Source organism: Sus scrofa, chromosome 8, assembly GCF_000003025.6.
Source record: "Sus scrofa isolate TJ Tabasco breed Duroc chromosome 8, Sscrofa11.1, whole genome shotgun sequence".
Classification (NCBI taxonomy): domain Eukaryota; kingdom Metazoa; phylum Chordata; class Mammalia; order Artiodactyla; family Suidae; genus Sus; species Sus scrofa.
The window spans coordinates 136,878,996-136,905,483 of record NC_010450.4 but is presented as its reverse complement, the minus strand read 5'-3'; the positions used below and the strand labels follow the sequence as shown (position 1 = coordinate 136,905,483).

Sequence of the window (26,488 nt, the reverse complement as noted above, 5' to 3'; positions counted from 1 at the left end):
GTCTCCGTTTCGTTAGGAGTCAGAGGAGGAAGAATTCGGGAAAAAGTCTGTTTTCCCTGCCCTCTTGCTGGCCGGGACACAGCCAGTGCTCCTGCGGGGATTAAAAAATGATGCCGTGCCCCTCCTGCCCTTTCTCTCTTCCTCGACCGCCTCCTCCCCTCCCTCTTCTCTCCCCCACCGCCCTCGGCCCTACTTCCTCTTCTCTCCCTCCCCCTGCTGGATGCGGGTCATTTCCCCCTTCCCGGCTCTCCGGGCTCTAGTGGGGTCCCGGCTGCCTGGCAGCGCGGGGAGGGAGCGAGCTTGGCCTCGGACGGCACAGATCGGCCAGAGAGGGAACTTCTCTCTCCCCCGCTCTCTCCCTCTGCCTCTCTCTTTCTCCCCCTCTCTCATACTTACACACACACACACACACACACACACACACACTCCCTCCCTCCCTCCCTCCCTCCCTCACTCCCTCACTCAAAACTCGGACCGGCCGCACCGCGGCAGCTCCGATCCTTGCAAAAGGCGGACGAGCGCCCTCCGGCCCGCGGCGCTCACCCGGCTCCGGCTCTGCGCCCGCCGCAGCGCTGCTCCCCGCGCCCGGCGCGGCAGCCCCGCAGCGTGTTCCCGAAAGCAAAGGCGGCGGGGAGGGTACGGTCAGATCCGAAAACACTCCCGCCACACGCGCCGCGACCTCGCTTCTTGCTCGGCGTCAGAGCGGAGACGGCGCCGGCAGCGCCCTGCGCCGGAGACGCCGCGCCGCCGCCCGCGAAAAGCCCACCTGCCGGGCGCGATCGGCCGGCGCGCAAAGGGGGGCTCGTCGCCGTCCTCCTCCGGCGGCGTCCGGCCTCGGGCGCCCCCGCCCCACCGGCTCGGGAGTTGGGCCCTCGGCGCTGCCGCCGGCGCCCGGAGCCCGGGAGTGTCCCCGCAGGACGCAGCGGCGGGCGCGGCGCGGCGGGACCTCGCTATGGCCGCGGCGCGCGCTCTGCTGCCGCTGTGGCTGGGCTGCCTGTGCGGGAGCCTGGCGCAGGGGCTGAGACGCCAGCAGCCCTTCCCGGAGCTCCGCGACGCTGTGCCCGGCCACCGCGCGGCAGGTGGCGGCCCAGACCCCCCGCTGCAGCCGCTCGACCCGCTGTCCGAGCACATGCTGCGGCTCTACGACAGCTACAGCGGCGGCGCCAGCGCCGAGGCGGCGCGGACCCCCGGGTCCCCGGAGCCCGGCTCGCCGCCCTTGCGCCCCCAGCCCCGGCGCGAGGGCAACACGGTCCGCAGCTTCCGAGCCGGAGCGGCAGGTGAGTACCCGAGGCGCTCCTTTTCCGCGGCCGGCCCCAGGGGTCTCCCTGGACCCGCACAGCTCCCTCGCCTGCCCGGTGCTGCCCAGAGACCTCCCGGCTCCGCCCGGCGGCCCTTCGGGCCCCGCGGTCCGCGACACCCGCCGCCTTCGGCCGGAGAAGCGGCCCGATGATCGAGTCAGTAGACAGCTTGAGGGAAGGGAGAACTGCGAGGCAGAAGTGGAGAGCCGGGCGCCCGGCCCTGGAGGGGGTCGGCTGGAGGAAGCGCGGGCATCGAGGGACGGGTGCCCGCCCTTGCGCAGCCCTGGGCATCGGCGCCCCTGTGGCGGCCTTATGCCAAGACTTCTTTAAGTCGGTCAGCGGACATTCCCTTGGACTGGAGCTTAGGCGTGTTTACCTAGACGCAGCTGTCATTTTATGCCAACCCCGGTCACCAGAGAAAAGAGTCACACTCCCGGTATCCCTTTAGACGGTCGCTTCTCCAGACCCCGCACCCCCTCTTTGCTCGCGTCCTCTGTGTTCCTATAGTTGACACTTGCTACTTGATAGCCCCTTGGTGGCAAACACACCAGCTATACCAGGTGCTCGGATGTTTGGATGATTTCAAACCCATCTGGGCAAATAGGGGCTGTACCGCCCACCCTGGGAAGGGCTGGGAGGGAGGGGAGCAGCCGTGGATGTAAACACCTCTTGGACTCTGGGATGAAAATCTGCTCATCCCATTTCGAAACACACAGATCGCTGCGGACTGAAATTCAGGGCTTAACAGGGCTTCTCCTGGCCCCTGCGGTGAAGCGAATAACTTATGCGAACAGCCTGCCTCCCGCGTGCTAACAGCTTGAGGGAAAGTTTCCTGGACACTAACTTAGTTTCTCAGCTTTGAGGATGCACCCAGGCTTGTTTGTTCAGTCCGTGCACCACCATCAAGGGAAACGCAACTGTACAGCCTGTCTTCAGTGAAGCCCTGAAAAATAGCCAAGAACCTTCAAGTAAGGAGGCCATGCTTCATAGGCTCTATCAGTCTGTCAGAATCACTAGAAAGACATACATCTCCCAAAGCTTTGATAGGTAGGACTCCTGGAAAAGAGGAACACGAAAGCATCCATCAAGGAAAGCCCTAGGCTGACGCTGTAAATATACTCCAGAGCTCGGAGGCATGATGACATTTACAATAAATGTGAATTATGCTTTCTAAGGCAGAAGTCTTTAGCTAGCGTCTGAGCTGAACCAGATTGCACTTGCTTCTTAAAACCACGAGCATGGCCTATAAGGAGCTGGCCTCTGCTCAGGGAACCGAAACTGGCTCTGGGTTGTCCACAGTGTGTCAGCCACCTGACAGCCGACCACACCCGTGAATGCCCTGTTTAGTGCAACTCCGAGGGCACCGCTCAGGAGCAGCGTGGGAAGAACAGGAGAAGTTGGGTGGGCAGGGCAGGAGGCAAGGATGGAGATAGGCTGAGTCTTCGTTGATATTCATCTTCCTAGTAATATTCCTAGGGAGTAGCCGAGGCACCCAAGAGAAGAGTAGCATTTTTGGTGTCAGCAGGTTTCATTGCCGTGTGACTCCGAGAGTTTGGAGGTGGTATGTGAATTTGTTTCATTCACACCTATTGTAGAGTGTTTTGTGTGTCTGTTTTAGACAGAGGGAACCATGAGTGGGTGGGAAATGGATAAGGATTTGAATAACTCAGGCCCCCTTTACTTTTTCGGCTTCAACTCCTTCCATGCGTTATAATTTCAGCGTGTCCCCTATCAGCCGCTCTGTGGTCTTACACCATCAACTGATAAACTCTGCCACACAGGCCAGAAGTTCCCTTGAAATGATGAACTGCAGCTTGCAGCAGAGATACAAGGCTGTGTGCCCTGATAAGGAAAGTAATTTCTTGAGCATCCTAGAGGCTGTCTTAGTGACTTATTCATCAAACCATTAGACCCTGGTTTTGTGGAAGCTGAGGTGTCCTGTCACTACATTGGCGAGGCAGTTCGTCTTGGAGCCCTTCCAAGACTGTTTAGTTACTGATACACTAAAAAGACCGCATTATAAGGTGGTTCTGGCTTTAATAAGGCAGGACTCCAGGAGGCTGCTAAGGCTTTCTGGTGCGTCTCTCTCCTTTATCCGTATCAGCATTTCCGGAGCACCCTTCACCTTGTGACGTGTTCTGATGTAGGTGAAAGATGCTGTCTGCGGTGATGCGTTAGATAGACTTTCTAGTCCGTGGTCCTTAGGTGCCACAACATACGGGCTTCTCTGGACCGAGGATGGTACAGATGTTCATGGAATGTCAGGTGTGTGTTGGCATCGTGGAGTAGCTGCTGATCCGGCAGACATTGCCAGTGCTTATTCAGGCTGAGTTACAGCCTTAGAGCTCTAGTTGCTCCTTGGAACATACCTGATTAAAATTATTTATTGTTCTAAACCTAGAATGTCTTTGGTTGAAATTTAGCTGCTGTGGTCTCCCTCTGATTACTTTCTACTTAAGCCATTACTTGATGGTGGGTGGCATCCATCCCAGATGCACTTTCTGCTAACCCCTCTCTCCTCCCTCTGCGCTCTGCAGCTGGTGTGCCAAAACCGTAAGTCGGGAGTGTTCATAAGTCGTTTTGTGATGTGTAAGGGTTTGCATAACGATAGGTTTCAGCCTTCCCTTTGTAAAAGGTAATTTACAAAATTATTGGTGACAGAGAAGCTCAGCTTTAGGAAAGCACATCGTCTTGAAAGAAGACAAGAGGGATGTGAAATCAGCTTTTACTTTAATCTCAGTTTAAGTTGCCCTTGGCATCTGTGTAATCCAAGAAGGGTATTTTGCGTGAGGTTTTCTCCTGGCTGATCCTTTAAGATACATAATTTGTGTTCATTAATCTCTCATCATGTCCATAGTCACTTAATCTTGCTTTTCTCAATCATAAAGTTAACCTCTTTAGGAAAAGTGATTAAAGCACAGATGTTCTTATTAGGAGACTATCATTATTTTAGTTTATGACATACAGATACAAAAAGGTTGCGTTTCAGTGGATATATGCCACCTTTTTTTTTTTTTTTAAAGAAAATCACAAGACTTCATAGATAAAAAAGAAAGAGGAAAAGTCAGACCCAAAGGTGAATATTTTCCTTCAGTGAGAAAGGGGAAAGTCTTTCCTACTATAACCAAAAATCTTTAAAAATCAAGAATTATCATTTGACATGTTTTTGGGGTGCAAGGCTGAAATATAAGCCTTTAGGAAAGATATCATTATGGGCTGAACAATCATTCCAGTAGGAGCCGGTGCTGTGAAATGCATAGGCCAGTGGGAAAGCATCCTTTTGGATGGATTTGATAAGGAGGAGATATGATAACTTCATTAAAACATAGTTACCTTGAAATTTCTGGCACCTAAGAACTAGGCTTGAAATTAAAGCGTATGTAGATTATGCGATGTTTTTATTCAAAGAGCAAGAGTACATCTGGAGAGGGGAGCTGGATGTGCAGCTGCTTTGAATTACACACTGCTTCGAATACATGATAGCCCTTAATGAAGTTTTTACTGTCATGGGCAAGACAGCTTTACTGTCTCTGACAGCGAACAATCCACAGTACCATGAAGTCTTGATCATCTACGCTAATGGAAAGGAGAAAGAGAGAATGAGTTACATAAAAACAATTTAAATTTAGCTTTCTGGTAGAGTCAGACATACTCAAAGAGACCAAGAGACCATGAGGTCAGTGAAAAAAGAAAAAATATCCCCCAAGCACACAACTCACTCAGAGGTATTTGTACAGTGAACTATATATACATACTTAAGAATATGTTAAGCGGGTTACAAACATATTATCTAAGCAGTGGAAGTTTATAAGCACTTTATTGACCTAGTTCAGATATTTCTAAAAATTAAATAGGGGCATGTATGTCAAACCTGCTCATGCACATCGTGGAATTTGGAAGAGGCTCCAAAGAAAGCAGTCCGACCCCTGATTTACGTGGAAGAAGAAATAAACATGATGGATTGGCCACACAATTTTTCAAACACACTGAGCTCATCTCAATACCTATTATTTCTAATAATCTCATCTAAGTTTCATAGGAGGAGATTTGATAGAAGAAAGCCTTTAAAAGATGTTAACAGGCGTTACATGACATTGCGTTCCTTGGTTAAGTCCATGTGGAAGAAGTGGTCAGTTTTCTTTGCTTGGGGAACTTCCAGGGCCTTTGACAGCTAGGGAACCCCCTTAAGAGTCGAGCACTGTCTCCCTAAGAGAGCACTTTAGAGAATTGTGGTGCTAAGATATCCATTTGGGGAAACTGGTTCAGAGCCTTCCTCGTGTCTCACGAAAGAAGAGAGGCCAGGTTCAAGTGAATTTCATGACGGAAAACCGTCTCATTTTCTCATTTGTTTACTCAGGATGTTTACTCACGTCGTTAGGTTTCGGACTCGGGGCCCATGGCATTGTACAGCTGGCCGTCCACAGATCCAACCCCAGATTGAAAATATTCAGAGGGGAAAATTCCAGAAACTTCTAAAAAGCAAAACTTGGATATTTCTGAGCTATAAGTAATCTAGAGGTGTTTGTTTGTTTGTTTTTTAGGACCGCTGGTGGGACATGTGGAAGTTCCCAGGTTAGGGGCTGAAAAGGAGCTGCAGCCTCTGGCCTGCGCCACAGCCACAGCCACAGCCACAGTCACAGCAACCTGGGATCCGAGTGGCGTCTGCGACCTACACCACAGCTCATGATGCCGGATCCTTAACCCACTGAGCAAGGCCAGGGATTGAACCCAAGGCCTCATGATACTAACCGGGTTTGTTACTGCCGAGCCACAAAGGGAACTTCCTAGAAGTGATTTAAAGTATACAGGGGGATATGTGCAGGTTATATGCAAGTCCTCTGCCATTTGTGTCAGGGACTTCAGCATCTGTGGTTTTGGTGTCTGTGGGGGCTTCTCCCTGCGGATACGAAGGGCCGACGGTACCATCTTTCTGATTTCCTGTTTTAAACGTCTCTGAATGTACTTTTAGAGTCTCCGTCACTAAGTTTCACTTTGCCTGTTTCCTTATGAATGCTCCTTCATTGTTTTTCTCTCTAGCATTAATATTTATTATTTAGCATTTAATCTGGTATTATTCTTTTCAAGAAAATCTACTTGATTTGTGGAAAAATTCACTGGCGCTCACACACATCACTTTGTTAATGTTTTATCGCCATTAATCCCTTGGTTGTAGAAACCTATCAAATCCCTCACATAATCCCCATTGCTTGCTGTATTTAGTACATACCATAAAACTCACACGTATCGAAAAGCCTAGTGAAAATTATTGAGCAACCTTGTATTTGCTGTGCAGGATTTTTTGCTCCAACGTTGTAACTTTTCTCCTAAACTTTTGATGGGTTTCCCATCTCTTCCGTTTGCATGTCCTAGTAGTCAGCATCTTAATGACTGCCTCTCAGTGGTGTGGTGGAAGGAAGCTGGGCATCACTAATAGTCTCTCTTTGAACGTTCCTATGCCAGTTTTCAGTTCAGAGTGGACTTTTATGATTATGTTATGAACCCAGGAAAATAGAATTTTGTCATGGACACACTGGCGTAGCCCTAATAAAGTGACACAGGAATACCAGGATAATATCTGCCTTGGAGGGTAGTAAACCATGGCGCGGGGACCAGAAATCCATGAAACCCCTCGTCTATGCACGTGTCAGTAGTGGTGGTTTCCTAGAATCTTGGCACCTACAGCAGTCCTCTAGGCAGTGTCTCTTCAGGGATGATGTTATGAAAGGCAGAGATGTCTTTTTATTTATGTGAAACATCCACATGGAATGAGGAAGCCAATCGACCCTGGGGGTTTATTGACTCCTTCAATGATCTGCCTTCTTTTAAGAGCCACCATTTCTTGGCAGTAGAACCACAGCAAAGGCAGTGCCTTGACTTCATTTGGGCACATTCTGGTAAAAGCGTTTGAACAAAGTAATCCCACTGTGTATGCCAGCTTCGCTGTTCTTCTTTATGCCGCCAGTAAATATTACTATTAAATATTATAGTGCGTATTAAATATTCCCTTCATGAAATAATTGCATCCAGTCGTTTCAGCAATGAAAAGTTCTTTGCCCAGCTCAGATTTTACAATTAAAACTACTGAGGCCCAACATGATCTTATTTACTTTTCCTTCAAAGAAAATTTTAATTTAAATACTCGAATTAATCTAAAGACTGTTTGAATTGAGTGTAATTGCTGCACTTAAGGCATGAGTTAAGAAGGGAGGAGAGATTCCTAGAGGTGCAATTTCTCTTACCTGAGGCTAAGCATGAAGAGTTAAATGCTAGTCTTGGCTAAATACACACAGGTTAAGTCACACCTACTGTGCTGGTCCCACAGAAAGATGCTGAAATAATGAGAAAAATGAATGTGAACCTGCATGAAAAGTTTAGAAGCCCTAGGTAAATGAGATAGTCTTTTTTTTTTTTTGCTTTTTAGGGCCACGCCCACAGCATATGAAAGTTTCCAGGCTGGGGGTCCAGTCAGAGCTGCGGCTGCCAGCCTACACCACAGCCACAGCAATGTGGGATCTGAGCCACGTCTGCGACCTACACCACAGCTCATGGCAACGCCAGATCCTTAACCCACTGAGCAAGGCCAGGGATTGAACCCACAACCTCATGGTTCCTAGACAGATTCGTTTCCGCTGCACCACAACAGGAACTCCCCAAATGAGATATTTTTTAATGTTTTGAGAGATTGTCTCTCTCCAGCTCCCCACAAAACTTGAACCATACCTAAAATATGGATCATGTACAGTCATTTTTGCACAAAGGCTATATCTGGTGGCGGTCTTTTTGTAACACAATCTAGGATATCCCAAACCTGCATTTCTGTCCTGACCTTGGTGGCTGGGTGGAGCAGAGTTGTTCCTTTTTATTTATTTTTTATTTTTTTTTTGCTTTTTAGGACCTCGCGTTGGCACAGGGAGGTTCCCAGGCTAGGGATCGAATCAGAGCTGTAGCCGCCGGCCTGCACCACAGCCACAGCCATGCAGGATCCGAGCTGAGTCTGTGACCCACACCGCAGCTCACGGCCACGCTGGATCCCTAACCCACTGAGCTAGGCCAGGGATTGAACCCACAACCTCATGGTTCCCAGTCGGATTAGCTTCTGCTGCGCCACGACGGGAATCCTAGCTGTACACTTTTATAGTGATTTCTTCAAGTTAGGTTTTCGGCGAAGTATGGTCCCTGGATGAGCAGCCTCAGCCTCAGCTGGGAACTTGTCAGACCCTCTCCAGCCCTCCCAGACCATCTGAATGCGGCTCCGAGGGTGGGGCGCAGAAATCGGTTTTCTCAGAACATCGAGGTGACTCTGATGCGTGTCTGAGACACTCTGCGCTAAGCCCCCGTCCCTGGAGTTTCGGGGATCTTATAACCAGGGCCTGAAATCCAGGATTGATTAACGTTCTGGTCCTGCTCTCATCTGGCCCTTTTAGTGGGCCTTTCCCCAGACAAATGGTTTATTAATTTATATCAGGGTACGCTTCTTTTCACTTTGGAAGGTCTACGAATGTCTTTATGACAGTTTTCCCCTGGGGAGGCGTTCAAAAGTGAGTTAATAAAGACGTCTTGCCCTTCCTTCCCAGCTGCGGGGAGTCTGGGGCCTGGGAGGTTTGCTAGAAAGAGGATGATGAAGCAGAGGCCAGGTCTCCCGAGGGCAAAGAGCAGATCTCATTTCCTGCTTGTATTCTGAGGACCTGGCATAGTTTGCCACAGAGTAGGCTCTCAGCAAATATTTCACTTGAGCTGAGTTAGATGTTCGGGGGTCTAGAGAAGAAAAGGTAGTAGAAAAGCTACCAACCAGGCAAAGAAACCTTCAAAAATAGACTTGCCGTGGGAGTTCCCGCTGTGGCACTGTGGGTTAAGGGCCCAGCATTGCAGCAGCTGGGGCACGGGTCATAGCTGTGGCTCAGATGCGATCCCTGACCCGGGAACTTCTAGGTGCGGTGAGTGTGGGAAAAGTCAATCAATAAATAAACTTCCAGGGCAGCGTTTCCCACAAGGCGTTTACCAGTGTGTGTGGGATGGCACACACTCTCCTTTGCGCACCTCTGCTCTGGCAAGGCTTCTTTTCTGCTGAACCGAAAGGAAGCTCCGGAAGGTACTCATATCCCAAGAGGCCTTTCGCCGACTGTGGGAACTTGAAACTGCTTGGACGTTTGTTCACTTTGGTGGTAGGTAGGAACCACTTTGGAACCGGGTCAGTGTACACAGTGGCTCATTGGACCCACTTAACAAATATTTTTCAGGGTATCGGTGCTCCAGACTGTGCACCGTGCTAAGCATGCAAAGATTGCCTGGAACGTGGGTCTGCCCTCCAAGGGCGCGCAGTCCAGGAGCGCCCCTGGCTGGGGGCTAAGAGTGGAGACACCCACTGGCCACCATTCTGCTGTCCTAGGGAAACACACGTGGCATCATCTTTGGCCTTGGACACTTTGCCTGGAAACTGAAGGTGGCGGAAAAGCACTGCGGCCTTGACTCCATCGTCTGTGGCCGGGGTTCCGCCCATGCCGACGGGCGTCTAGGGCCCTGTTCTAGGCACCCCTGGCATTCCCAGCAGCTGTGCTTTGTTTGGAGAAAGAGGTGGAACAAAGGAGTTGTTCTTAGTTACATATTTTCTGTATGACGAAAATGTTTTCCCTGCTTCCTGGGGATTGAACTCATCCTCAAGATTTCATTGCGTCTATTTGTTTTAAAATCAGACTTTACATAGACAGCTTTCCATTGTACGATCTAGGTCCCTTTGCAGACGTCCTGTGTGGGCCAGCGCGAAGGTGACCTTCCACCTGCCGCGCCCCCGGCACAACCCGGCTCCTCCCTAAGAGGAGCTGAGCTCTCGCAAGAGTACGGCTGGTCCCAAGTCGGGTCCCAGGTCGCAGTCTGCCTGCTGAGTCCTTGGTTCCATGACGTGCAGGTGCTTTCTTTCCAGACGAAAACAGAAATAAGGCCTCTGCCTTTATCTAATAATCAAGCTTCTAAAAAAATCCATGTAGGTGATAGAAGACCTCAGAAATCGAGGCTCCTCTCCAAAATCAAGGCTCCTCCGCTGGCTGACTTTTATGGTTACGTGTTTACATTTCTACAATGAATAGGTTGGACTACATCTGTTTATTCATAAAAATTGCATTTACTGAGCACCATTTAAGAGGTAGGCCCCAGGAGAGAGGCTGGAGAGTCTGACGGGATGCCTACAGGGCCTTGCCTTTAAGGAATGTATTGCCTTAGAAAAAGGAGTAGCAGTATGATGAAAATAGGAATAGAGGCAGCGTCTGAACTGAAGGACCCTGGCTTCTCCTGACAAGCTTGCCTCTTCTTTGCCTTAAAAACCACATCTGGATAAACCAAGAGACAGACCTAGGCTGGGTGAAGGCATTTCAGGGAGAAGTGGCAGCAGCCAGTGTCCTAACAGATGCGTGAAGGAAAGTATGGCTTGTTCCGAAATTCACCCGAGCCCTAACCCCTTTCCAATGCACAGGTACTGTGACTAGAAAGTTGGAAACAGAATTTTCATGCCAAGGGCACCTCCTAACTAGGTGTGGTCTCAGCAAGGAAAACCCCGGCCTTTGCGGGCGCCAGCAAACCGTAAGAAAACAGCACCACCTGTTGGTGGTTATATTTTGGCATCAAAAACACTTCCTTGCCAAGAGCTGGAGATACAGCCTCTTGGATTTCCTGGCCAGGGGGTTGAGAGCCCTCCATCGAGTTCGCCTCTCACACCTTCGCTACCGCGAAGGGTCTGGAATGCGGACCGTCTCTCTTCTGCCCGCCTGGTCCCACAGGGGGTCTCACCACCAGGCCAGACACTTAGAAAGTCAGTACGCACAGCGACCTGGACTCTGCCTCCATCCAACCATCGCCTTGAGACCCAGTTCTCATTTTTGACCCTGAAAAGAAAAATCCCCGTCTCTCTGCAGGTATTTGCAAACAGTTCTCATGGCACTCCTGACCCTTTGTTTCCTTCCTCCAGCCCAGGTATATTCTCTGCTACTCGACTCAAATTTGGAAGAGGTAACTTTAAGACCAGCATCTCGGTCACTTTCCCAGCTGCTCTCTTCTGTAGCAGTAGAGTAGTGAAAATGAGAGCAGCTAGAATTAAGCATGCAGCTCTGGATATCCCTGGATTAGGGTGGCGTGCAACTAATGTCTTCCTGGTACCCGAAGGCTGCAGACAGCCTAACACTACATAAACTGTTGTTTTGTACATTGATAACAACCACCATTGTTTTTTAATATGATTATTATGTCAGTTTGTTCTTTTTTGTTTGTTTGTTTGTTTGTTTGTAGGGCTGTATCTGTGGCATACGAAAATTCCCAGGCTAGCCACAGCACCACAGCCACAGCAATGCAGGATCTGAGCCGCATCTGTGACCCACTCCGCAGCTCACGGCAACGCCAGATCCTTAACCCACTGAGCGAGGCCAGGGATGGAACCTGTGTCCTCATGGATGCTCATCTGGTTCGTTTCCGCTGGGCCATAACAGGACCTCCTAGAATTGCCTTAATCTAATATGTCCTTTCATGAAGGACTTCTGGTGCATAAATTCCGAGACAATAATCTTTTGCCCAACTTACCTTTCAGTTTGCATATTTATGTTTAGCAGATTCCTCATTCTTCACTGTTTTTATAGAAAAACGTGCCTATTTTTTCCTTTTGGATTATGTGACCACAGAAGCAGTGGTCGTCCTACTGCCCAAGAGAAACTGACTTTGAACCACAGATGTGAGCCACATATGTAATTTAAAATTTTAGTGGCCACAGTCAATAAATGAAAAGCGAAAGGTGAAATTAATTTCAATCATATTACAGTTTAAATAATCCTGCACCCGTTTCCTACGTGGCGTGGAGGACCCCACACAGCAAGCAATCCTCAAACAGCAGCAGGGTGTTTAGAATTCGATCGACTTGGACAGGTTCCACCCAGAGATCGCATCGAGTCCCGTAGGGAAAGATTCAGGCCCACGAGACTGTCTTCCACTGCCGATCCCAACGCAGGTTGGTTCCTGAGCCTCTAACTACTGGCTGGAGATTGGAGGTTCCCACAAACCCATCCTTGGGTTCGACTAATTTGCTGGAGCGGTTCGCAGAACTCAAACCCGTTTGCTCACTAGATTACCAGTTTACCATAAAAGGATGTAACTTAGGAACTGCCAGACCCAAGAGATGCACAGGGCAGGTGGGGGAGGGCTTGGAGCCCACGCCCCTCTCCCCAGCCCTCCCGTGTTCACCAACCCAGAAGCTCTCCAAACCTTGTTTTGTTTTTAATTTTTCTGGAGGCTTCGTTAGGTAGGCAAGGCTGATTAAATCACGGGCCATTGGTGAGTCATTCAGTGCAGCTCCTCTCCCCAATCCCAGAGGCTGCGGGCGTGGAGCTGAAAGGACCACCTCTGTAATCACAGGGTTGGTTCCCAGACAACCAGTCCCCATTCGTAGGTGACCTCCAAAAGTCACTTCATTAACTGAACAAAGGACAGCTTTATGACTCTCATCACTGAGACAATTCCAAGGGCTTTAGGGGTTCTGGGCCAGAAACAGAGAAGAAGACCAAATACATATTTCTTATTAAAAAATCACAATATCACACTATTAACCCAGTGTGTCCAAATACTATCATTTCAACGTGTAATCAGTGTAAAATGCTTTCGTGTGCTGCCGTGGGCTCGTCTTGCACTGTCTTCAAAATGCGGTGTGTGTTTTCTTACGCTGCCAGCACATCTCCATTCGGATGGCAGGGACCAGCTGCTGTGCCGTCAGACTTCGCCATGCTAGGCAGTTTCTACTGAGTTTCCTGTGGGCTCCGTGCAGTACCTGCCTTCTTTTCAGGAGTTCTCACAACGCCTCTGGGACGGATGCTGCTGAGCTCATGTCACAGATGAGCAAACAGAGACAACGTGTTCAGGTACCTTGCCTGAGGACAGCTGTTGGATGTGGCGGAGCTGAGACCAGGCCGTGGGGCTCTGGCTTTAAACGAAGGCACTGAATTAAAGTTAGAGCCATCGGAAGGGGCAGTGTGCTGAATTCTGGGACCTTTATGAGATGATATTGAGGATTAGACCCAGGAGGAGCCTAGTTAACAGCAGGGCACAAGGATGCTGGAAACATGTTTGAGAGAAGGAAATATTTTGAAGCAAAATGTAGGCGGAAGGAGCAGGGTTGGTTTCCCCAGTGAGACACCAGCACCACACCCCTCGGCGTTCCCGTCTCTTCCCCGCGGTGCGTTCCTGTGGCAACTATCTGACTGCCATGACTTCGAACAAATGACTTCTCCTGCTTCCACTTTTTTTTTTTTTGTCTTTTTAGAGCTGTACCCGTGACATATGGAGGTTCCCAGGCTAGGGGGCGAATCAGAGCTGTAGCTGCCGGCCTCCACCACAGCCACAGCAACACCAGATTCTTATTAACCCACCGAGCGAGGTCAGGGATCGAACCCGCGTCCTCATGGATGCTCGTCGGATCCATATTCGCTGTGCCACGATGGGAACTCCTCCCTCCTTCCGTTTTAAACTTCCATCTGGGTAAAAGTATAGGTTCTGCTGACTGGTGCGAATGAAAGCTGGAGTCTCTGAGCGAGCCTGATGCCATGGCTTTGTTACAAAGGTCTGTAAAATATTATCCTGGTGTCATGGATTACACAAACGCTCACAAACGCCGTTTCCCCCTTTCCCCTCACACCATGTTAGAAATGAGTAAAACATGTTTCCCACCACAGTCTGCTTGTACTCGGGGCCTCCACGAACTCATTTAAAGTTTCCAGCTCTTTATAAAAATGTTTTGTTTTTAGCGAAATGTGTTTTTGATCAAGAACATAATTCCACCATTGCGTGTATGTTTCTGAATTAAATATATTTAAGAAACAGGTGCATGGAGGAGGGCCCAGGCCCTGGTGACGGATCCCAGGACTGGAGATTCTTGGGTCTAACCTCCGTCTTAGCATTAGCTCATCAGGGGATCTCAAGAGCAGGAACCAACTTCTGCCCTTACTAATTCACCACCCATTCGGTGTTTTCTCTCTCTCATTTCTGCATTTAAAGAATTGGAAATACAACGACCCGGGAGTTCCCACTGTGGCACAGTGTGTTAAGAACCTGACTACAGCACAGTGGGTTAAAGGATGCCGGGTTGCTGCAGATGCAGCGTAGGCTGGATTCAGTCTCTGGTCTGGGCACCTCCTTATAATGTCGATGCAGCCCATTTTTATATATATTTTTTAAAGGGAAATACACTTGCTTGGTTTTTGTACTTTTGTCAAGACCACAGCATTCGACGCTTGAATGTCCTGTCCTAAGCTGCGGACCAGCTCTGCAACAGCATTAACTCTTTATGACGCTGTTGAATGTGTGGCTCATTTTTTCAGATACGTTACCCGAATCCAAAAAAGCATTGCTTCCCTGCCTCCATCCTGCAGCCCTCACTCTGTGTGGCCGGGAGATGAAGCTGCACATGCCCAGGGTTTGCACGAGCACTGATGACATAATAATCAACTTGAGAAACCCTCACTGGACGCTTTGTGGACGGCTTTACACACATCTCCTGTAGTTCCGGGGGCAGCAGTGTTGCTCCAGTGAATGGAATTAAGTATTTTTTTAAAATTAAAAAATTAAAATAAGCAAAAAATAGTTAACTTTTTTTTTAAGCCAGAGCTTTCAGCTTTCTCTCTCTCTTTTTTTTTTTTTTTTTTTTTTTTTTTTTGGCTTTTGTCTTTTTAGGGCCACACCTGCAGCATGTGGAGGTTCCCAGGCTAGGGGTAGTGCTGTAGCTGCCGGCCTACACCACAGCCATAGCAACACCAGATCCGAGCCGCGTCTGTGACCTACACCACAGCTCATGGCAACGCCAGATCCTTAACCCACTGAGCAAGGCCAGGGATCGAACCCGCAACCTCATGGTTCCTAGTCAGATTTGTTTCCGCTGGACCACGACAGGAACTCCCTCAGCTTTCATATCACTAAGTTTATGATTGTGTTTCAGTAGAGGAAAGAGCCAGTTAGTGAAAAAGACTGCTCCTTGCTTTCATCTTTATCCAGTGTATCAAATCAGTCTGTTATCTTTTCTTTGCTTAATTGCGGTGAAGATTACATAATTTAAAAATAGTTATTTTTAAGGGAACAGTGCAGTGGCATTTTGTACCTTCAACTCTGTCGAGGAATCACCAAGCTTTTCTAGTTCCAAGATCTTTCTAGCCTCCCGAAGTACACCCCGCTACCCGTTCAGCGGTTTCCTCCCTCTCCTCAGCCCCTGGTGAACACAGTTGGCTTTTGTGTCTCTGGATTTACCCGTTCTGGATGTTTCACATAAATGGATGCCTACGACGTGGCGCCTTTTGTGTCGGATTCCTTTCATTTGGCGTGATGTTTCAAGGTTCGCCCACGTTGTATCCGTTATCATCCCGTCATTGCTTTTTATGGAGGACCACTATTCTGTTACGTGCTGTATCCATTCATCTGCTGATGCCCATTGAGTTATTTCCATCCTTGGACTATTGTGACAGGGGTGCTGTACTTGTTTGACTACCTGTTTTCCATTCTTTTGGGTTTATGCCTAAGGGGAGAGTCGTGGGGCCATGTGGTATTTCTACATTTAACTTTTTGAGGAACTATCCACCTGATTTCCATAGCAGCTGAACCACTTTACATTCCAGCTCGCAATGCAAAAGGGTTCCAGTTTCTCCACAGCCTCGCTAACACTTATTTTGTTTTTATCATTAGAGCCGTCCTGGTTTGTGTCAAATGGTCCCTCGCTGTGGTTTTGATTTACATTTTTCTTTTTTTGGCTTTTTTTTTTAGGACCGCACCCAGGGCACATGGAGGTTCCCAGGCGAGGGGTTGAATGGAGCCATAGCCACAGAAACGCCGGATCCTTAACCCACTGGGCGAGGCCAGGGATCAAACCTGCATCCTCATGGATACCAGTCAGATTCGCTCCTGCTGAGCCACAGTGGGACCTCCTTGATTTCCATTTTTCCGATGACTAATGACGCTCAGTGTCTTTTCATGCGCTTGTCAACCCTTTGTAGATCTTGGAAGAAGTGTCTGTTTGATTCTTTTGCTCATTTGTAATCAGTTTGTCTTTTTTATTGTTGACTATAAGCATTGTTTTTATGTTCCGGATACTAGATCTTATCATATATATGAATTAGAAAGTATTTTCTCCATTCCTTATGTTGTACAGACTTTATTGATAATGTCTTCTGATTCACACAATTTTTAATTTGATGAAGTCTGATCTATTTATCAATTTATCTATTTTTTTTAATTTATCTGTTATTCTCTTTTGCTATTTTACTTTGGGTGTCTTATCTAAGAATCCGCTTGTCAAATTCAAAGCCATGAAGATTTTTACACCTATATTTTCTTCTAAGAATTTCCTGATTTTTAACTCTTATATTAAGGTCATTAATTCATCGAGTTAATTTTTTTTTTTTTTGTCTTTTTTTCTCTTTTAGGGCTGCGCCTGTGGCACATGGATTTTCCCAGGCTAGGGGTCAAATCGGAGCTGTTGCTGCTGGCCTACACCACAGCCACAGCAACACCAGATCCAAGCTGGGTCTGCGACCTACACCACAGCTCACGGCAACGCCAGACCCTCAACCCACTGAGCGAGGCCAGGGATCGAACCCACAACCTCATGGCTCCTAGTTGGATTCGTTTCTAACGACGGGACCTCCCCACTGAGTTGACTTTTGTGTATGATGTAAGGTAAGGGTCCTGTTTACTCCTCTTTCTTTTTTTTCTCCTTCCTAGGAACCCTTGAAAACAAGGAACTGCATGTTTTTAACCTGACTTCTCTAACCAAGTCTGAAAACGTTTTATCTGCCACACTGTATTTCTATATCGGAGAGCTAATCAATGCCACCCTGAGCTGCCCAGCCTCCCGAGGATGCTCACACCACGCTCAGAGGAGGCACATTCAGATCAGTCTCTCCGCGTGGGTCCTCCAGCTGAGCAGAAACCAAAGTCAACTCCTGGGTCATCTGTCAGTGGATGTAGCCAAACCTCATCGAGACATGGCGTCCTGGCTGTCTAAAGACATCACTCAACTTCTGAGGAAGGCCAAAGAAAACGAGGAGTTTCTCATAGGATTTAACATTACTTCCAGGGGACACCAGCTGCCAAAGAAGGTGATACCCTTTCCCGAGCCTTATATCTTGGTATATGCCAACGATGCTGCCATTTCTGAGCCAGAGAGTGTGGTAGCCAGCTTACAAGGACACAGGAATTTCCCTGCTGGAGCTGTGCCCAAACTGGATCGCCACCTTAGGGCTGCCCTTTCTACGGAAAGGCGGAGGAAGCGTTCTGCTGGGCTGCTGCTGCCTCTGCAGAACAACGAGCTTCCTGGGGCAGAGTATCAGTACAAGGAGGATGGGGTGTGGGAGGAACGAAAACCTTATAAGACCCTGCAGACGCAGCCCCCTGAGAAGAGTAAGAACAAAAAGAAGCAGAGAAAGGGACCTCACCAGAAGAGCCAGACGCTCCAGTTTGATGAACAGACCCTGAAAAAGGCAAGAAGAAGGCAGTGGATCGAGCCTCGGAATTGTGCCAGGCGGTACCTTAAGGTGGACTTTGCGGATATTGGCTGGAGTGAGTGGATCATCTCCCCCAAGTCCTTCGATGCCTATTACTGCTCCGGAGCCTGCCAGTTCCCCATGCCAAAGGTAGCCCCTCTTCTTTGTCCCACTTCCTGTCTCTTTGTAGGAAGATACAAGTTGAGCGTGTGTTTCATTTACAGACTCCGTCCAGACCTTCCTTCCGTGCGTTCTAAAGCCTAACAGGTAACATGGTTGTGCTTGGTTTTTCTTTGATACTTATTGAAGCGAAATGACGTCAATATTGGCGTGAAGAAGAACAGGAGAAAAAAAACGTGTGTGTAAAACGTATTTTCTTTTGCGGTGCGTTTTCAGCTGCATGGCCACCTCTGCATCTGAATCTGTCCACAGCAAGCCCCAACTGCTAGAAGGCTGATCTCTGAAGGGCTTCAGGGAACGAGTGCATATATGTCAGGAGGGAAAGATGAGCGGGTTTGATGCAGAACATTCCTGAGAGTCTCTCGTGAGGTGAACCGTCGCCGCAGGGGTCAGGATCCGGCTTGAGCCAGGTCCACTGGCCTCGTGAAATGTACTTATTTCATTTGCTTCCTGGGTGAATATCAGAAAGGAAGTCAGAACAGGATAAGACTTGTTTCACCCAGCCAGAGCTCACCTGAATCTCTTCTAAAATCAATAGGGACTGAAGGTTATCCAATAAGTACTTGGTACCTTGACAAATACACTCTCAGAAGCCTCCCAAACCCCAGCAATGCGTGTCTATTCTCTTTGAATTTAGGGCTAATAAAACACAGTGGTGACTCCCGGCCTTCAGTTAAGCTATGGCTACACTTTTATTCTTAGCTTGTAACAAATTGAATCTCTGTTATACAAAAAGTGACCCTAAGCAATAGAAACCAGAGGAAGAATAGGAGCAGGGGGTTTTGTGTGTTTGTTGCAAAACTTGAAGGGAATCAGCTTCTGCTATTGTACGTTAATGAAGGGGAGAAAAAAGCTTTGCCACAAAAGGGGACCAGCTTCAGATAATAGATCTTTAAAGTGGCATGTTCATGCTGCAGTCCTGTGGTTTCTGGGAAGCAAAGGGAAACACAGGTAAAGCAAGGCCAGGTCAGCTCAGGGCCAGGAGCTTGACTAAAATCCCATTTTCCTGTTAGAATGTTTCGGGGGGATGAGCTTTCTACATGTGGAATCTTGTGGAGTCCATCTTTTGTAAACTCAAACCCAAAGTAAGGGTTATATACATTTACAATGGTATAAACAACCTTATCTTGTCTAAATATTTATAAAGGATATTTTACTGATCAAACGAAACTTGCTCAAACGGGGATAGCATTTAAAACAACGCAACCAATAAAATGGGGAGTGACGAAGCTTTCTTTTCCATTGTGACTAGCTCTGGGGCATGGAGAGGCGACGAGGGATTCAAAACATTTCTAAATCTGGGGTGACTGATTTTAAGTGGGTCTCTGAGTCTTCCAAACAATCCCTCTGACTGTCACAGACAGATTTCTCCCAGGTCACGTCTTCCTCTTTCCTCTTAACTCCAGATTTGAGGATCAGGGAGCCAGATAATGTGGAGCTGCTCAGACAGTCAGTCCGTCAGTCAAGATCTGACCTTGCTCCACAATCTCCCGTCCCCTGTTGGCTTTGCTTGCTTTTCCTGTTCAAAAACCTCGCTGTTGATTCCACAGGTCTCTTTCACGGTGCTCAGTCATCTAATGAATCATACTTTAAAACCAAAGAGGAGTAAGTTAAGGAGCGTGGAGATAAGTTTAAGGAAAGAAGCGCGTTTGTGCAAGTTTCGTGCTCAGTCGTAGCTGGGTGTCTTAACCTTGACGCGCCTGCACATTGTCTGGCGAGCTTGTTAATCCATAAATTCCGATCCAGTGGCTCGGGCGGTAGAGCCCAAGCTTCTGCATGTGTAACAAGCTCCTAGATGTTGTCGATGCTGCTGGTCCACACGTCGTCAAACCCCTTTGGCTTAAAACTTGATTCTCCCTCTTATCAGCTATGGTTTGGGGAGAGACGTTACTCAAACCCTCTGTATCTTAGTTTCCTCATCTTTGAAACAGGTGCAATGATGAACAGAAACATTACAGTGCGTACATAAGAAGAATGGTGGAAAATGAGATTCTAGAGCATCTTGTGCTTAGTAGGCAGTCAATACATTTCTTGCTATTGATGGGACCGTGAACAATCATGGTTGAAATGAGCAGAAAATCAAATGTATGGTCTTAAAAAAAAACCATGTAAGAAAAGGGATCGAAAGAATAAAAGACTCAAGACAAGAAAGCGTTTTGTAAGATGTTTCTTGTCCCCTTTGGAACATCACGAATTCTCCATTTCGGGTCCGACAGTCCCCAAGCTCTTTGGAGGGGGAGAGAATCAGGGGTGCGTAGAAGGCAGGACTGGACTCATGACACGATTTGTCGAGACTTGGTGTCAACGCTCGGGGGAGACGTAACAGGAGTGCGTGTGGAGTTTTCTCTCGGAGCTTGAGATGGGTCTGCATGCCGAGTTGAGACTGGAAGCTTGGCGGCGACCTGCAGTTCTGTCTCTCATCACCTTGTGTGATCTGCTTAGCTTTTAAAGCTTCCTGGTGGCTCCCTTTATGCCATCCAGGCTTTGTGTCTTTCAAGGGGGAGCCGTTGCCAGAAGGATGGGGAGCTCGAAGGAGCATGAAGCTGGGACATCGAGGGTTATTCATCAGCATCGCTGTTTTCAGCACAGCGTCCAACGTGGGGCTCGGAGTAAACCACTTCAATGAAACTATTGTCTGAGCAACAGAGAAAATAAGGTCTCTGACCAGATCCGTATAAACACATGTGGACTAAGTGAGGCGCCAAGGAACTTTCAGTCTGTGGATATACACTTTGCCCCAGAGGAAGAGGCTCCCAGGCCGGTCCTCTCTGCCGGCCCGCCTTCCTCTGGCCTCCGGAGCGCGAGCTGCTCCCGAGGGCCGGGCGCTCCGTCTGCAAAAGTCGACAACCTGTCTGTAATTCAGAACAGCTGTGTTCTGCCTTTCCCAAATTCCAGGCTTTGCCCTTTCGCTGATTCCAATTAGATAGTTTCTGGGCTGTCACACCCACGTGGGCCGGACTGGAAAATCGTGGCACGAAGCCCCACGGCCCACGTCGGGAACGAAGGCTCGCCGATGAACCCTCTCCCTGCTATTGCGTCTGTAATCAAACCCCACTCGGGACAGCGCCCGCGGCGTGGCAGGCAGGCTCGGGCCTGACCGCTGCAGGGTTCATTCACAGACACCGCAGCTTGGATTTTTCTGATTTCTAGCCCCTACAGCCAATGTGTTCTCCCAGGGGGAGGCCCCTGGAATTCTGCCATGAGATGAAAAACACCCCTAGAGCTTTAGCCAAGTCGTATGCCTTTGCCTCCCCTCACCGCCATAGCAGAGAAGGAAAACAGAGACTCCAGATGAAAAGGATTGAGCCCTGGCTGCGGACAGAGGTCCAGGGGACCCAACAAGGATTGGAGGAATGAGGTCATTTTTGCATGGATTGGGGCAAAGGCTGGGAAGAGCAAAGACAGAATTCGAGAGCAAAGAAGCTCAACTCTTGAACCAAGCATCTTATGTAAAGAAGAAATTCACATGGAATGAGTGCAAAATGATACACCCTCAATTAGTCTCCTGAGGCCTCCAGTTCCGACCTCTGAGTGTGAAGAGGAACTCGAAGAGCCCCGAATCCTGATGGACTGAGCTACCGAAGCAAGAGAAGGACCGCAGTGGATGCTGACAGGACGTTTCGCCCCCAGCAAAGAGAGAGACGGCGGAAGGAGATTACACGGGTTTGCACGTGTCGTTGCTGGTTTCTTAAGCTACATAAGTAAAGCGGGTTCCGAGCGCTGTGATGGGATCCCCAAAGCAAACGAACACGGCAGCCCGGCAGACGCTCGACACCCGCGGATGAGCGCATGGATCTTTTGCGCATGACGGAATTATCCCTGGTTGTGGCAGCTGGATCAGAGGATTCCACAGGGAGGAGGAGAGGGGGCAACTCCCTTAGAAAACTGAGCGGTCCCTGATAAGACACACCAGCCGGGGATCATGGGCTTGTGCCTGGATTCCACTGAGCCCACCAGAGACGGCTTGTGGTTCCTGAATCTATCATTTGTGAGTTGGAGATTTTTTTTTTTAAAGGACAGGAATTTTCCTAGGGAACACCCATGAATATTTTCCATAACTACACCGGGTCATTTGCTCAGAACCTTTTATTTTTGTTGATGGGAATTATTTCCACAGAAATAGGTACAGTGAAGGGTATGCTATTATTTCTAAGTATTTCATCCATTTGGCAAGTATTTATTCAGTGCCCAGAGCCTATTCGGCTGCAGGACTGAGGACCAGGAGTGCTCAGCAGGACTTACGGGTTAAGTCCTCATCCACTTAAATAGATCTGCTTCTATGAAAATTAAACAGTATGGGAAGGAGGCGTGAAAACATTCGCAAGAGCAGAATATTGTCAGAAAACCTTTGACTTAAAAAAATCCTTTTGGGCATTATCGTGTGCTGTTTGAATGACTGAATCTTAACATAAATCAATAGAGAAGAATGAAGGGCTGCAAAGGTTTTCTTTAGAAATCACTGATAATGATGAAATAGCCAACGGTGGCCGTTGACCTCTGTTGGATGGTATGGATGGCTGTTTGTGCCAGTTACACAGATGGCATTGATGCCATGGGGCACAGGATAAGCAACACGGAACAACACAGACTTCCCATCTTTTTTTTTTTTTTTTTGGCCACACTCTCAGCATGTGGAAGTTCCTGGGCCAGGGACTGAACCCAAGCTGCTGCAGTGATAAGGCCAGACCCCTAACCAGCTGCACCGCAGGAGAACTCCTGGACTTCCTATGCTCTGGGGGAGAGCAGACCTAGCTTTGCAAAGCTACGTAATTGAAAGTTAACTATTCTTTTTAACACACACTTAAAATCTCCGAAGAAAGAGTCAGGAAAGGAGCTGGCCACATCCTCAAGACTGATTTTTACGTAATTTATGCCTGTTAGCAGTCACATTGAAATCTAATGTAGAGATAATTTTTTTTTTCACTGAAATATTTCACTTGCTTCTCCCTTGGCTTCTATGTTTGCCTAAACTTTTACCTTGTTCCAGTTTCCCACCCGGGGAGCGCTTGGTGTATAAAATTAGAATACCAATTCACCAGGGGCAGAGGTGCCTCTGAAACATTGCTTGAAATCTTGAAATTAAAAAGCCAGAGTTTTGGCCGAAATCCCACTTCTGACCTGACATGTGATTCTGGCAAGTCGCCACATTCCTGTTTCTAAATGCATTTGAATTGAAATGGAAACAAAACTAGTTTTACCTGCTCAGAAGAGACACCGGGGAGCACCCAGGTGGAAGAGGAGGCACCTCGTGAAGAGGCCCTCGCCGCGCTGGCAGTGCCGAGGCAGCCTTGGGCCTGGAGCAGGGACGCTCCTCCAAGCGGAGCAGGCTGGCCGGCGCGCTAAACAGAGCCACCTGTGCCCCAGGTCAGCTCGCGGTCCCATCTGGCATTTCTCAGGAACAGATTTTACCCAGGCGTCTTGGGTCAAACTTCTGACAGCCCTGGGATTGTCTCTGGCCCCCTGGAGTAGTCCCAGAGTATATGCCCCGGTTTCGAAGCCGGTGCAGGCGACAGTGTTCGAATCTGAACCCGTGGAGCAACAGTGCCCCCCAGCGGCCAGCGGTGTGGTCTTCTTAAGCCCAGTTAGGAAGTAATCCCCTCGATTCGTCCTGGTGGAAATGATGAAATGTCAGTGCCTCTTGACATGCTTGGTGTTATTTTTGAAACAAAGTGTGAACACCACTGGAGCAGTGGCAGAAATACTTACGGGAAATAGGTGCTTGTTGAATAGGTTCTTTATGATTAGCAGAGGCTCAAGATCAAGTCTTTTCTGTGGCAGTCCTGTTAGTGAAAACCTGGGATGAGTGTTCCCGTGGTGGCTCTGTGGTTAATGAACCCAGCTAGTATCCATGAGGTTCGACCCCTGGCCTCGCTCAGGGGGTTAAAGATCCGGGTTGCTGTGAGCTGTGGTGTGGGTTGCAGATGCGGGTCCGATCTGGCGCTGCTGTGGCTGTGGCGTAGGCCAGTGGCTACAGCTCCAATTCAACCCCGAGGCTGGGAACCTCCATATGTCGCAGGTGCAGCCCTAAAAAGACAAAAGACAAAAACCAAAAAAAAAAACAAAACAACCTAGGGTTTATGAACCCCTGTGTTTGGAAACTAAGTCATTTTTCATTAAACGATGCTTGCTTAGAAATCTGGATTCAGATCCTCACTGTACCGTCTACACAACTTTGGACAAGTCATTTCTGAGTCTATTTCTCTATCTGTAAAATGCAAGAAAGGGTAGTTTCGTTGTAAGGATTAGAAATGCTACATGTACCATGCCTGGCACATAGCAGACACTTAGTAAATGACAGACACTTAGCATCATTTTGGTGCGGGCAACACTGAAGACTGGGCTAAATGGGCAATGATGCCAGGGCTTTAGTAGGTTGTGGAAAGAAATGTGTACTCTACACATCTTGGTGACGGAGGGTGGAAGAGCGTATGTTCCGTCTAACTTGTGTTCTCTCATTTCTTTTCTAGTCTTTGAAGCCATCAAATCACGCCACCATCCAGAGTATAGTCAGAGCTGTGGGGGTTGTTCCTGGAATTCCTGAGCCTTGCTGTGTGCCAGAGAAGATGTCCTCACTCAGTATCTTATTCTTTGATGAAAATAAGAATGTGGTCCTTAAAGTATATCCAAACATGACGGTGGAGTCTTGTGCTTGCAGATAACCTGGCAAAGAGCTCATTTGGAAGCTTCCTTCAATCATTAGTTTATTTTCATGGACTTTTTTTTTCTTGCACTGCCAATGCATTTCATTTCAAAAGATTTTTTAATAGTCAAAAGAGAATGAGCAAGTAGACGGACGCTTTCTGCTAAGGAGACCTGGACTGTGTTTCTGAATGTAACTAAAAGCAAGATTTTAGTAAATGTGGACGTCTCCTTTTTTTAAAAAAAAAAGTGCACAAGAAAAATGATGGCGCAGACTGTTTTTAGAACTGTTCAAGAACACACACTCATCTATTTTTGTAAAATGGGCTTTGAAATTAGGTTGAAAAAGGAACCAGGAGCTTATCCTTTACCTCTGCTCCTGGAGACTAGAGTCACTTCCTCTTTAAAGTCGGCTTATTGCCTTAGATTCCTGAGCAACTCAGCAAGTGCTTATAATCCAGTCAGCTTCGATGTTTATCTTAAAATGTGTTGAGACTCTTGTTTCCCTGTGTTTTCCACAGGTCATCGTGTGGCTGGTTGCGTGGCGAGTGCGTGTTGAATGCCAGTGTGTGTGTGTGTGTGTGTGTGTGTGTGTGTGTGAGCGCGGGGCCAGGGGCCTGCGCCCTCCGTAGGCAGGTTTGCCTGACATGGTTTTATAATTCAGTCGGCACAGGATTCTGTCGGGGTTTTGGTGTTTGGTTTTTTCCATTTCATGTCCTGGCAAGCACTGTTCAATTCTGAGAACTTCACCAAAAGGGAGAGAGTCACCCAAGAGCACGTGCCCAGAGCCCCTCCGTAGCCCGGCCGTCTGTAGTCGTAAATATCCACGTTTTCGTTTCACGGCTCCAGGAAAGGGCAACAGCAACCCAGGTTTCAGAAACCCAGGTTGTTTCCGCTTTGGTATCCTTTCTCCACAAGTACTTTCTTGTGTTCTTTTAAATTGAACTTAAAAACTCAATTACATGTTTATTTCTCCTCCTGTGCCTTTACTTGCTAGCAAGTAATCAACAGATACCAAGGCTCAGAAATGGATGGAACATGGTTGATTTCTTGAAGTGACCCATCTAAGCACGATCACATGTTCAGTACCATTGTTCAGCCACGAGCAGGTCCAGGCACTCTTCTCACACGGATCAAGCCTTTAGGCTCAGACATGGAATCTACACTTTAGCAAAGCTTTTACTAAAAATTATCCCCCAAGAAAGGGAGTCAAATACAGACGCCTCTTTGTTTTCTCCCTTCCCACGCGTCCTAAATACCTCCTCTGACACTTTTGCTCTGGAAAAATTGTTTCAAAGATCTTTTCCTCACTGTGTTTATGTGTGTGACAGAATGTTTTCGGACTGTGGATTGTTGCTGATGCTCCACCTGCGGTGAATCCCTATCTCAGTTCAGTCTGACCTCATCCGAGACAAACAAGCCAATTCAGAGGTTGGGAAGTATCAGGAGACACAGGGTTTTGTTCTGTCTCTGCCTATAGCTATCCCGGCGGTGGCTCATAATTTAATCAATATTAGTTGAGCATCTACTTTGGAAAAGGCACTTGTTAACTGTGTGTCTTTAGGGTTCTCATTGGTTAAATGAAGAGGATGACGAGCTGAGTTATAAGAGCCTTCTGCCGCTGAAAGTTTGAGCTTATAACACTTGCTGTGTCCTACACAGCTTTCTGGATTAGTCGGTAGTGATGGAGCTAAAAACTGCAAGTGTCACTGTTCCTAAACCCAAGACAAAACCATCTTGCACCTGGGTGTTTGTGAGCGAGGATGGCCTTCCACGTGGCTTAAGCAGTGTTTCTCTTTTACTGGAAACCCATTAGTAGAGTGCCATGAAGCGGAGTTCGTGGCCGCTTTCGGAGTGTGTCCGGATGCCGCGAAGTAGACACAC

General features: G+C 48.1%; 1 protein-coding gene across 1 annotated transcript; it reads left to right on the top strand.

Moving 5' to 3' along the window:
- BMP3 (bone morphogenetic protein 3) lies at positions 745-25,028 on the top strand. Its single transcript, NM_001206388.1, has 3 exons — positions 745-1,277; positions 17,025-17,935; positions 24,433-25,028. Exons 1-3 carry the CDS (start codon positions 953-955, stop codon positions 24,622-24,624), a joined length of 1,428 nt encoding a protein of 475 aa, NP_001193317.1. The 5' UTR covers positions 745-952; the 3' UTR covers positions 24,625-25,028.